Source organism: Rhinoderma darwinii, chromosome 4 (assembly GCF_050947455.1).
Source record: "Rhinoderma darwinii isolate aRhiDar2 chromosome 4, aRhiDar2.hap1, whole genome shotgun sequence".
In the NCBI taxonomy this organism is placed as follows: domain Eukaryota; kingdom Metazoa; phylum Chordata; class Amphibia; order Anura; family Rhinodermatidae; genus Rhinoderma; species Rhinoderma darwinii.
Genome location: NC_134690.1, coordinates 182,150,812 through 182,164,167, shown reverse-complemented (window position 1 = coordinate 182,164,167; position 13,356 = coordinate 182,150,812). Strand labels below are relative to the sequence as shown.

General features: G+C 45.2%; 1 protein-coding gene across 1 annotated transcript in view; it reads right to left on the bottom strand.

The window, feature by feature from the left end:
• Positions 1-7,826, bottom strand: part of LRRC1 (leucine rich repeat containing 1) — a 172,842-nt gene extending 165,016 nt beyond the window's left edge. The window contains exon 1 of the mRNA XM_075861959.1: positions 7,315-7,826. Within this exon, the coding sequence (XP_075718074.1) occupies positions 7,315-7,473 (159 nt within the window). The 5' untranslated portion in view covers positions 7,474-7,826. The remainder of the gene's footprint in view (positions 1-7,314) is intronic.
• Positions 7,827-13,356: the final 5,530 nt, after the last annotated feature.

Genomic DNA, 13,356 nt, shown 5'->3' with positions numbered 1-13,356 from the left:
TTTTGTAAAGCCAGTGAGTTATACCTCCTACACAGCGCACACGCCCGTGGCTTATCTTTGATTTGACAAGTACATATTTATTGGAAATTATTGAGGAGTGGAAATCACCGAATTCTTCTATCAAACTTGGGAAGTACATACATTTTATTACTCAAAGTTGCAAAGTGGTCAGCGTTTACGTGAAATAAAGGACTTCTCCACATTACAATAAATCACTACGCCGGTGTTGTAGTAGAATAGCACGCTTGTACTTATAATCTGGCTTACATACAAAAAAATCAAAGTATTAGGACTAGAAACTCTTGTAAATCAATCTAGACTCCGCATAATCCATTCAATTAAGCTTAGAAAACCGAATTTACAAAAGCAAATAGAAAAGCTCCTTCTCTTGTGTCTGGCCGGATCATGAAGCACCTGTAATGCCCCCATTTAAATCTTATTATAATAGTTCCAACAACAAATTGAACAACTAAAAAAGGATCAACAAATGAAAAATGCTACTCAAGACTTTTTTTAAAAAAAACGTGCTCTAAATACATTTAATGGGGTTGTCCTACGTAGACCATTTATCACCTAACCACAGGATAGTTGATAAATGTCTGATTGCTGGAACACCCACCAATCACTAGAACGAGGGTCCTGGGCCCCTTGTTTCTCCTCACTGCAGTAAGAAGGAGTTTTTAATGAAGCCGTGATCATGCATGCTCCCTGCCCCTCCATTCCATGTCTACGGGGCTGATGGAAACAGCCAAGTACAGGGCCCCCAGAGATCAGAAATTATCACCTATCCATAGGATAGGTGATAAAGGTTCTTTGTGGGACACCCCTTTAATAGAGGCGTGTGCCAACAGATCCGTCACTGGAGCCACACAGTTAAAGTGGTTTCCCAGAATCACCAATTATCATATATCCACAGAAACAGGTGTTCCCGAATCCCTTGTTCCTCCTCATGGCACCCCAGGCAGTAAGGAGCTTGAATGTAGCGCCGTTCCAATATGCGCTCGATGCTCCAATCAACGTCTGAGACTGACGGACTTTGACATTGAATGGAGCGGCAGCTCACTGTGACCGACCCAGAGAAATTATTTAGTAACATGAAGAAAGGTACAGTATTGTTGTTAGGCACATGGGACAAGAAATGCCTGCAGCTTTCCAATTAACATATAGTTTCACAATTATAAGTGAAACACCACAACCAAGGTGAAGCAACCAGCAGAGGACACAAGGTTTAAGTTCAGAAAATATTATTCATTAAACCAACACTCATTCACTTGAACTTTGTAGCAGGTCTCAGAAGCTTCATATAAATCAAAATATACAAACGCTAGAAAACTGAGCTGTACACCACCATTACACAACGGAGTATCACATTTACTGGTGAGTGGATACCAAATACGATGACACAAACCATCAAAATAGTACAAACATGAGGAGCTGGCTAGGCAGGTGGGATCAGACAAACCACCTGTGAACGTGGCCATCACACACAATGTTATTTCAGCTGATGTGAATAGTGCAATGCATTCATCATAAAGAAATAATAGAAGTGGATATGGGAATAAAATGGTTATTGAAAGCCAAGGGAAATAGGTCCCATAGACAAGCAGGGATATTGAAAACCATAAAGAATTGTTAAAGAAATTATATTGGAAAATTACATAACTTTGTTCCACAAAAAATAACCTTTATTAGCCCAAACCAGAATACCCCTTTAAAACTTGCCCTTGTCAGATCAATGTTAGAGTTACACTAATGCAGTTTAGCAATAGAGATAGGATAGATAGACCAAGCTGAGGGACAACAGCTATGGGCATGATCACTAAGCATCTCTTAGTTCACACTAACGTTGTCTCCCCTATCAGAGGAAGAGATGACCGAAAATCCAAAACGGAAAGAAAATAGCTTCCGTTTGAATTACCATTGATTTCAATGGTAATTATTTTGTTTCAGTTGGATTCCGTTTGCCTCCGTACACTAGGTTTCAGTTTTTTTCAGGGAAGCATAAGTGCTGCGGACTGCATTTTTGCTTCTGTGAAAAAGACGGAAACCTAGCGAACTGAGGCAAACGGAATCCAACTGAAACCAAAGAATTACCATTAAAATTAATGGTAATTCAAACTGAATACAATGATTTACGTTTAATCTTTCGATCCTCTCTTCCTCTGACAGACGGGACCTAAACGGGAGACCATGGTAGTGTGAATATTTAGGGTATGTTCACACAAGTCATTACGTCCGTAATTGACGGACGTATTTCGGCCGCAAGTCCCGGACCGAACACAGTGCAGGGAGCCGGGCTCCTAGCATCATAGTTATGTACGATGCGGAGTCCCTGCCTCACAACTGTCCTGTACTATAATCATGTTTTCAGTACGGGATAGTTGTCCTGCAGCGAGGCAGGGACTCCTAGCGTCGTACATAACTATGATGCTAGGAGCCCGGCTCCCTGCAGTGTGTTCGGTCCAGTACTTGCGGCCGAAATACGTCCGTCAATTACGAACGTAATGACCACGTGTGAACATACCCTAAATGTCCAGACAACTTGTTAAAATATTTTCTGGAAATGCGGTTTAAATGAGTGAATAAGTAAAACACTAGACAAAAAAAAACACTTTTGCATTAGACAAAAAGGCTACAGATAAGGTAGAGTTACATTACATACCAGAGACAAGTCCACTCTTGAGTTAAGTATTAAGTTTCCTGATCAGTTTTAGTTAAAAATGTGTGGACACAACAGAACATTATCCATGCCGAGCAATGACAGTGGAATTATATCGGGCATATTACCTGTTGTGATTCGGAGGTTAGCGTTACATTGACCATCACCATAACCAGCATTGTAAAGGCAAGAATGTAGATTTAGGCTTAGTGAACACTCACATTTTTGTGCAGTTTTTTTTTTTCATATGCAGGAGCGGATTACGGACCAATTGACTTCTATCGACCACAGACACCTTCCTGTATATTTGCGGGAAGGTGTCCGGACTGTAGAAAGCTACGCAAAATATAGGACCGTGCACTTATACTTTATATAGGTGCACGGGCCAAAATACAGGGGGCTGTCCGCGGCCGGCCATGCCCATAATCACGGGCAGTGATTACGGTACGGGCACGGTCGTGTGCAGGAGACCTTAGCCATTGAATTCAGGTGTTTCAGTCCCATCGCCACAGAGGTATAAAATCCAGCGCCTAGCCATGCAGTCTGCGCTTACAAACATTTGTGAAATAATTGGACGTTCTAAAGAGATCACTGAATACCAGCGTGGTACTGTAATAGGAGACCACTGTTGTAACAAGTCAGTTCCTGAAATTTCTTCCCTCCTAGAGATTCCATGACCAAACATAAGTGGTATTATTGCAAAGTGGAAGCGTTTAGAAACCACAGCAACTCCGCTACAAAGCGTCAGGCCACGTAAAGTTACGGAGCGGGGTCGCTGAGTACGGAGGCGCTTAGTGCATAAAAGTCACCAACGCTCTGCTGACTTAGTAACTACAGAGTTCCAAACCACCAAAACTTCACATACTCCTCACATTCAAAATGTATGCATGTAAGTGCATGTTCACACGCAGTGTTTTCAGGCGTATTTTGGGGCGTTTACACCTCGAAAAACGGGAGAAAACACGGAAGCTGAACGCCTACAAACATCTGCCCATTAAAATCATTGGGAAAAACAGCATTTAGTTCTTACGGGGCTTCTTTTTACGTCTCTGTTTAAAAAACGGAGCATAAAAAGACGCTCCGTAAATAAGTAGCATGTCACTTCCTGAGGCGTTTTTTGGAGCTGATTTTACATTGAACACTATGAAAGACGCCTCAAAAAAACGCCTCAAAAGAAGCTCCAAATTTCATTTTTAGCTTAAAAAACGCCTGAAAATCAGAGGCGGTTTTCTCTGAAAACTGCTCCGTATTTTCAGACGTTTTTTGTTAAGCGTGTGAACATACCCTAAGGCTAAGTTCACACTGAGTTTTTTGACGAGTTTTTTGACGCAGAAAGCGCGCCAAAAAACTAGTCAAAAACGGACCGAAAATGCCTCCCGTTGATTTCAATGGGAGGAGGGGGTGGTTTTCTCCTGCGAGGGGTAAAACCGCCTCATGGGAGAAAGAAGCGGCATGCCCTATCTTCAGGCGTTTCCGCCTCTGACCTCCCATTGACTTCAATGGGAGGCAGAGAAAGCGTATTTTGCCTCGTTTTATGCCCGCGGCTCTTAATGGCCGCGAAAATCGGCGTGCAGGGAGAGGAAAATCTGCCTCAAACTTCCAAACTGAATTTTGAGGCAGAAATTTCGCATGCAAAATACTCCGTGTGAACATAGCCTAACAGGGAACAGCAGCAGATAAATCAAATCCACTGTGGTCGCTCTTCTTGCTAACCAGACTCAGAAAACATATAGGCTTGTCCACGTACGTTAAAACATGCGTTAAAAGGTCTGTATTTCATCGGACATGCGTTAGAATTATTCTTGGCCACGACTTGTCATTACCAAGACAACGTTGTTAAACAATTTCTTAAGTGGGTCGAGGATTGAACATTAACAATTTTCAGGAGGATTTTCCATGGGAAATATGTATACGGCGAATGTTACAATATTATATAATTGTACAAGTCATCTGACCAGGGTAAATCTTTGCCTTCTGCCCAACTTCACACCTTCCTGTGTGTTTGCCTTCTGTCCTAACACACATAGGAGATGACATGTAAATAGTGGAGGAGTGATAAAATGACAGCTGATAAGAGACACATTCCAGTATCACACTCCATTATAGGATCCGCTATTACAAGCCTAATATACTGCGGGAGACCACACCTGGAGACAGGGCTTTTATACAGGAGTACAAACCATTATTTCAGGATTCCTGCAAAGAATAGAAAGAATGTACTGCGCTATGGAAGATGATGGCGATATAAAAAAATAATAGTAATTCTGCAACCAATCAAAGAAAAATTTAAAAAAAAAGCGTTAAACTAAAGAAGAACTTGTGAACTATTAGATGTCCACAGTGATTTGATGTACCAGGGAAGGCAACACAATATGTATTATTTTATAATTATAATTTTAGAAAGCCACATCACCTCAATGCCTTGTCTAATCGGACAATAAAAATGATCTCATTTATACAGAGGTCATAGGAATGACACGAAATAACTCACTGGACCACAAGAGGGGCATCCGAATACTGGGAGCAAGGCCTGTACCAGGAGACTACTTTAGACAGTGATCGTCTACGTCAATGTGACAATGACATCGAGGAGCCACTGTTCTCCAATACAAGTGGATGGGACCCAAGGTTACCTTGCTGCTTCCCCTATATCCCCTCCGATAAGTGCGCAACTCATGGAGATAAATGTACAATCTAACATTTGTACCGTGCAGCCAGTCTGGGATTACTGAGGCCTTGGCTTAAAAACTAAAATAAATAGCCAAACCTGAGCGAACAAGCAGAGAGACTGCGGAAACTAGAGAATGAAGAGCAGACAAGTCACTTCAGGCAGAGAGATCCGTCACTTCAGTAAACACTGTACTGGAATTCCATACAGAAGAAATGACAATACAGAAAGTTACCTGTAAACTCCCCGCCCCCACCCATGTCCCCCGCACAGGTACGACAACGTCTGACACAGGAGAGCCGCAGCAGTCATTCTACCAGAACATTCCACTAGTGATCAGACTAGAAACCTTACAGCCTGGACATCCCATCCCTAGAGCAGGCCATATACTGGACATGTCAACCTGGACATCCCATCCCTAGAGCAGGCCATATACTGGACATGTCAACCTGGACATCCCATCCCTAGAGCAGGCCATATACTGGATATGTCAACCTGGACATCCCATCCCTAGAGCAGGCCATATACGGGACATGTCAACCTGGACATCCCATCCCTAGAGCAGGCCATATACTGGACATGTCAACCTGGACATCCCATCCCTAGAGCAGGCCATATACTGGACATGTCAACCTGGACATCCCATCCCTAGAGCAGGCCATATACTGGACATGTCAACCTGGACATCCCATCCCTAGAGCAGGCCATATACGGGACATGTCAACCTGGACATCCCATCCCTAGAGCAGGCCATATACTGGACATGTCAACCTGGACATCCCATCCCTAGAGCAGGCCATATACTGGACATGTCAACCTGGACATCCCATCCCTAGCGCAGGCCATATACTGGACATGTCAACCTGGACATCCCATCCCTAGAGCAGGCCATATAATGGACATGTAAACCTGGACATCCCATCCCTAGAGCAGGCCATATACTGGACATGTCAACTAGGACATCGCATCTCTAAAGCAGGCCATATAATGGACATGTCAACCTGGACATCCCATCCCTAGAGCAGGCCATATACTGGACATCCCATCCCTAGAGCAGGCCATATACTGGACATGTCAAGAACAATAAAATTAACGTGGATATTATCAGTGGATAGAAGTCACTAGAACAGACAGCATAAAATGAGGACATCTATGCGATACCCTAAAGCCATGTCCACACTAGTGTCACGACTGTCATTTACAATGGACGCCACGACTGATCCAAACCACGATTGACGGACGCCGTGGACTTATAATGGAGTCCATCATTTAAAGGGCAAGAACAGCAGACATTTGGGAGGAGCCAATAAGTATTGCCAAGACCACCACTAATACGGATAGACAGCAGTTCACAATCCTCCTCCCCGGTGTCGGGGTACAGTCTACAGTCCCCCTTGTTCTGGGAGTGGTGGGAGGCCTTAGCACCCCTTTGTGGGCATCTTATAGACGCTCGTTTAAAGTGCCTCTGTCCTGAAAGTGATGCTTTAGTGTGACATTCTGTTCCCATATACCACATCACGTTCCCATATACCGCATCACATAGGTCCCGTAAACTGCATATTAGGGGGCTCCTTAGTGGGGGGGAATTATTTTTATAATGTCCTAACTTAGTAAGGCTTTTCTGATGACCATCTTGATCGCTAGGACATCATGCACATTGCAAGGATCATACAATTTCACAGATAGGAGAATGCGATCTAGAATAAACGTGGAAACTTTTGCAAGAACCACATTAGATGTACGGAATCCATCCAGCCACCGACTGTACATTCACCATACACTTATCATGGCGCATTCCCCTACAACATGGCAATAATGCCACTACACGCTGCCACTACCACCGCTACACGCTGCCACTACCACCGCTACATGCTCTCAAACTTTACCCAACTAGTCATGGAGCCCGCTGATGACATCATACGGTAGACATTACAGCAGCTGTGTTCATATCAGTGGACAGCAGGGGTCAATGCCCTGTGGTGCTCACCCTGGGCAGCTCTCTCAGCTGATTGGCATCCAGCAGCAGCTCCTCCAGACTCCGGCTGTACCTGTATACCTCCTCGGGCACTGCCAGCAAGGAGCAGTGCCTCTTATCCATAAACTCCACATGACGGTTACACCGCCACAGGGGGATGCAATGAAACATCCCCGTGGAAAGTCCAAACCAGCGGCCCAGCGTGCCTATTGTCCCCCTCTCCAGGTAGCCAGACCTCCTGCGCCCCGCCTGGCACCGGGTCACTGCCAATCACTTCCGAGCACTTTGTATATCCCGCTCCAGCGCTCTCCCGGTGAAACGTCACCATCCAGGTGTATTCGCCACAAGTTTCCAAACTCACGAGAGTCAGACCCACCTCCGCAATAATCGGGTCAGGACAACTCCGGTGCAGACAATGACCCCGTGCCCGCAGGTCACTCCTCCCCGGCAATAACCTGTGCAGATAGCGTATGGCTCTGACTCCCAAGCTGTGCGGCTCCCGTGTCCCTCCCCCTGTGTGGACATGTACACATGGACCGGTGTGCGAGCGCCGCCTCCTCCCCTCTATTATCACTACAGGGCCTCTCCCTCCCTCCTCAGGCTGCGATGACGTCCATATGTTCCCGCCCTTCCCGGGTTTTGGTATCAGCGCTGCGGGCTCGCACTGTGTCTCCTGTAGGGAGGAGGTGACGTCTGGAACAGGGCACAGTCTGAGTCACCAGGAGAGGAGAGGAGAGGCGAGGCCTTCCATGACAGGACCTTGTAGTCACCGCAGCACCTGACACCAGTGAAGTGAAAGCGAACCATCTGTGCTGGGGCCAGTGTGTTGTCACAGGGTGTTATGTCTGTGTGTACACTGATTGTGTGTATGATATTGGGTATGTAGTCACGGTGTTGTGTCTGTGTGTACACTGATTGTGTGTATGATATTGGGTATGTAGTCACGGTGTTGTGTCTGTGTGTACACTGATTGTGTGTAGGATATTGGGTATGTAGTCACGGTGTTGTGTCTCTGTGTGTGTGTGTACACTGATTGTGTGTATGATATTGGGTATGAAGTCACGGTGTTATGTCTATGTGTACACTGATTGTGTGTATGATATTGGGTATGTAGTCACGGTGTTGTGTCTGTGTGTACACTGATTGTGTGTAGGATATTGGGTATGTAGTCACGGTGTTATGTGTGTGTGTACACTGATTGTGTGTATGATATTGGGTATGTAGTCACGGTGTTGTGTCTGTGTGTACACTGATTGTGTGTAGGATATTGGGTATGTAGTCACGGTGTTATGTGTGTGTGTGTACACTGATTGTGTGTATGATATTGGGTATGTAGTCACGGTGTTGTGTCTGTGTGTACACTGATAGTGTGTATGATATAGGGTATGAAGTCACAGTGTGTTGTGTGTCTGTGTGTACACTGATAGTGTGTATGATATTGGGTATGTAGTCACGGTGTTATGTCTGTGTGTACACTGATAGTGTGTATGATATTGGGTATGTAGTCACGGTGTTGTGTCTGTGTGTACACTGATTGTGTGTAGGATATTGGGTATGTAGTCACGGTGTTATGTGTGTGTGTACACTGATTGTGTGTATGATATTGGGTATGTAGTCACGGTGTTGTGTCTGTGTGTATGATATTGGGTATGTAGTCACGGTGTTATGTGTGTGTGTACACTGATTGTGCGTAGGATATTGGGTATGTAGTCACGGTGTTATGTCTGTGTGTACACTGATAGTGTGTATGATATAGGGTATGAAGTCACAGGGTGTTGTGTGTACACTAATGGTGTGTATGATATTGGGTATGTAGTCACGGTGTTATGTCTGTGTGTACACTGATAGTGTGTATGATATAGGGTATGAAGTCACAGGGTGTTGTGTGTCTGTGTGTACACTGATAGTGTGTATGATATTGGGTATGTAGTCACGGTGTTATGTCTGTGTACACTGATAGTGTGTATGATATAGGGTATGAAGTCACAGGGTGTTGTGTGTCTGTGTGTACACTGATAGTGTGTATGATATAGGGTATGAAGTCACAGTGTGTTGTGTGTCTGTGTGTACACTGATAGTGTGTATGATATTGGGTATGTAGTCACGGTGTTATGTCTGTGTGTATGATATTGGGTATGTAGTCACGGTGTTGTGTCTGTGTGTACACTGATTGTGTGTAGGATATTGGGTATGTAGTCACGGTGTTATGTGTGTGTGTACACTGATTGTGTGTATGATATTGGGTATGTAGTCACGGTGTTGTGTCTGTGTGTACACTGATTGTGTGTATGATATTGGGTATGTAGTCACGGTGTTGTGTCTGTGTGTACACTGATTGTGTGTATGATATTGGGTATGTAGTCACGGTGTTATGTGTGTGTGTACACTGATTGTGCGTAGGATATTGGGTATGTAGTCACGGTGTTATGTCTGTGTGTACACTGATAGTGTGTATGATATAGGGTATGAAGTCACAGGGTGTTGTGTGTCTGTGTGTACACTGATAGTTACATAGTATGGTTGAAAAAAGACAAGGTATATGGGTAAACTATAGAACTTTATTTAACCCCATTGATGCAGAGGAAGGTTCAAAACGCATACACATAAGGGATGAACCAATCTGCCCTAAAAAGAAAAAAATTCCCTCCTTATCCCAAGTGGTGATCAGACTGTATCAACATTCAATCCATTCTCTACATTGACATAGGAACTGATATTATTTTGTTCTAAGAAATTAGATGGCGTGGCGAAAAAATGCGACATCGTGTGTTTAAAATGGGCAAAAAAAACTGGCGTAAACTAGGCCAAGTAATAGGTAGTTTAAGGAAGAGAAAAGTGTCTAGCTCGATGCGCCTCATTGATCAATTTGGCGCATTTTCTGACTTGTCTAAGTCTATGCTGTCTAAACTTGACGTTATAAGTAAATCTGCCCCATTGAATATCAGTGTTCTGTGTGAATACAGGAATGTCCCTAAGATTCTGTAGAAAATCACCGGTATTTTGTACTAAGGTGTTTCCTCACAAGCACAGTGTTTTACAAAGCTTTGGTGTATTTTATACTCTGTACAGTGATATCACTAAGCAAGTCCTGTCAACACCATAAACAACATGTTTCCGGGTTCTTCCTCTCTTGCGTGGCCTGCCTGGAGCTCCATTAAATTGTACATTCACCTCTAACGAAGTCACGAGATTATTATATTCCATACATTTAGAGTTAGGCGCATTGTAAGATGCCACTGGAGATAGGTAACACATTTGCCAAGTAAGGGGTATGTGTGCACAGTGCTGCGTAATGAATGGTGGAGTCCAACGGTACCCAGTGCCATAACGCCACCAGAAGCCGGTACACAGCAGATTCCCAAACTATGGCTCCATCTTCTAACAAGTTTTACTCTACCTTCAACATGCAGCTCCATTTTGTATGGTCCTGTAATAGGGCTCCCATTCTAGTGCATGGGGCTTCCGTGCCTCCAATTGCACGCAGAGGTTTTTCTGTCAGGTCGTGTATGAATTTATCAGAAAACAAATTGTAGCGTGCTCCATTAGATACCGTGTGTACAGAGCAATTCTCCCCTAGTACCGTTTCTTCTAGGGGAGGCAAGCTTCATACAAATGGCACCCGTTGGAGCCTATACGGCAGGATATAAAGGCTGCACAGCCCCCATGCACTGCCATACAGGCTCCTGGGACCCATAGATGTGAGCGCATTCTTTATACAGCACTGCAAACTATGAAAGTTTTATATAAAGAAACAGACATTTTTCCGGACCTCCCGTCAGTTCTCCATCTGTAAAGGTGTTATCCCACCGCCGCATTTACTCATAAAGTCTCCTCTAATAGTTTATAATGTAATTTAATGTCTCATCATCTCTATGTCATCTACCAGTTTCATTTTCATTCCACCGGTGAAACGCGCGGCAGTAAGAGTGGAAGGGATCTTTGAGAGGTACACGTGACGGGACTGGTGAGGGGGTCTCCTACATTCCCCATAATGCCGTGCGTATGCCTGTGAGTCTTTCTTCCTTACTGCTGAAGCAGTACTCGTAAATTCTGCACCTGCTTAACTTTTAAATTTTATGTCTATATAGCCGTATGATGGCTTGTTTTTTGCGGGATGAGTTGTAAATTTTCGCTGCACCATTTATTGTACCATATTGTAAAGGATCTGCCAGGCACAGCTTCTGTGTCAACGCCCAAAGGTAATCAGTCTGCACCTGCTTCTATGTCTGTGAGACTGACTCCATCTTCCACCACTCAGGATGGCAGGCTTAGAAGTGGGAGAGCCTTTCATAGGCTGGCCAGACGGAGCTAGCTCCCGCCCTCTGTCTATTTATACCTGCCTTTCCTGCTCCTCCTTGCTTGTGATTCTTCTCGTTTGGTTTCCTGGCCCTGCTGCAGCTTCTTGAACTATTTGTCCCTGCTTCATACTGACCCTGGCTTACTGACTACTCTCCTGCTCTGCGTTTGGTACCTCGTAAACTCCTGGTTTGACTCAGCTTGTTCACTACTCCTGCTCTGCGTTTGGCACCTCGTACACTCCTGGTTTGACTCGGCTCGTTCACCACTCTTGTTGCTCACGGTGTTGCCATGGGCAACTGCCCTATTTCCCTTAGCTTCCGTGTACCCTTGTCTGTTTGTCTGTCATGCACTTATTGAGCGTAGGGACCGTCGCCCAGTTGTCCCCCGTCGCCTAGGGCGGGTCGTTGCAAATAGGCAGGGACTGAGTGGCGGGTAGATTAGGGCTCACTTGTCTGTTCCCCACCCCCATCATTACATAATCATAAGCCATATACCTAGTCTACCCTGGTCCCTGACACTACTATGGACCCCCTTGAGACCCTGGCTCAGCAAATGCAGGGTCTCTCCCTACAGGTCCAGGACCTGGGTCAGAGGGTCAACCAGCCTGATGTTACCATGGTAGTGCCCCTCACCTCTTGAACGCCACCTCAAGTTGCCTGACCAGTTCTCAGGGGACCGGAAGACTTTTCTCTCCTTTCGGGAGAGTTGTAAGCTCTATTTTCGCTTAAAGCCCCACTCCTCAAGTTCTGAGAGCCAGCGGGTGGGTATAATTATGTCCCGGCTCCAGGAAGGGCCCCAAGAATGGGCGTTCTCCTTGGCTCCTGACGCCCCTGAACTTTCCTCCGTCAATCTTTTCTTTTCTTCTCTCGGACTCATTTATGACGAGACTGACAAGACTGCCTTTGCCGAGAGTCAGCTGGTGACCTTACGTCAGGGTAAGAGACCTGTTGAGGAGTATTGTTCTGACTTAAGGAAGTGGTGCGTAGCTTCTCGGTGGAATGACCCTGCCTTAAGGTGCCAGTTTAGGTTGGGTCTGTCGAATGCCCTGAAAGACCTGTTAGTTAGCTATCCCTCTTCTGACTCCCTAGACCAGGTTATGGCTTTAGTGGTACGACTTGACCGACGTCTCAGGGAACGACAACTTGAACGTTTTTGTATTTTCTCCTCTGACTCCCCCATGATGCCTCCCGAAGTTCCGTTGCTTCGTTCTTCCACGGAAGACTCGGAGGTACCTATGCAACTCGGGGCCTCCGTGTCCCCCCAATAACGTAGAGAGTTCCGCAGGAAGAATGGTCTCTGCTTCTATTGTGGGGATGACAAGCATCAAGTGAACAACTGTCCTAGGCGTAGGAATAAGCAGCCGGAAAACTTCCGCGCCTAAGTGATCATCGGGGAGGTCACTTGGGCGCACAAGTATTTCCCGTAAATATGAAACGTAATAAAATCTTGCTTCCCTTTCAGGTCTCTTTTAGTGGTAGGTCTGCTACCGGCAGTGCCTTCGTGGATTCAGGGTCTTCTGCTAATATCATGTCTGTGGAATTTGCTATGTCTCTAGCTATGCCTTTGATTGATTTGCCTAAACCTGTCCTGGTAGTGGGTATCGACTCCACTCCTCTTGCTAATGGTTATTTTACCCAGCATACCCCTGTTTTTGAACTCCTTGTTGGCTCCATGCATTTGGAGCAGTGCTCTGTACTGTTGATGCAGGGATTATCGTCCGATTTGGTTTTAGGCCTTCCCTGGTTGCAGTTTCAT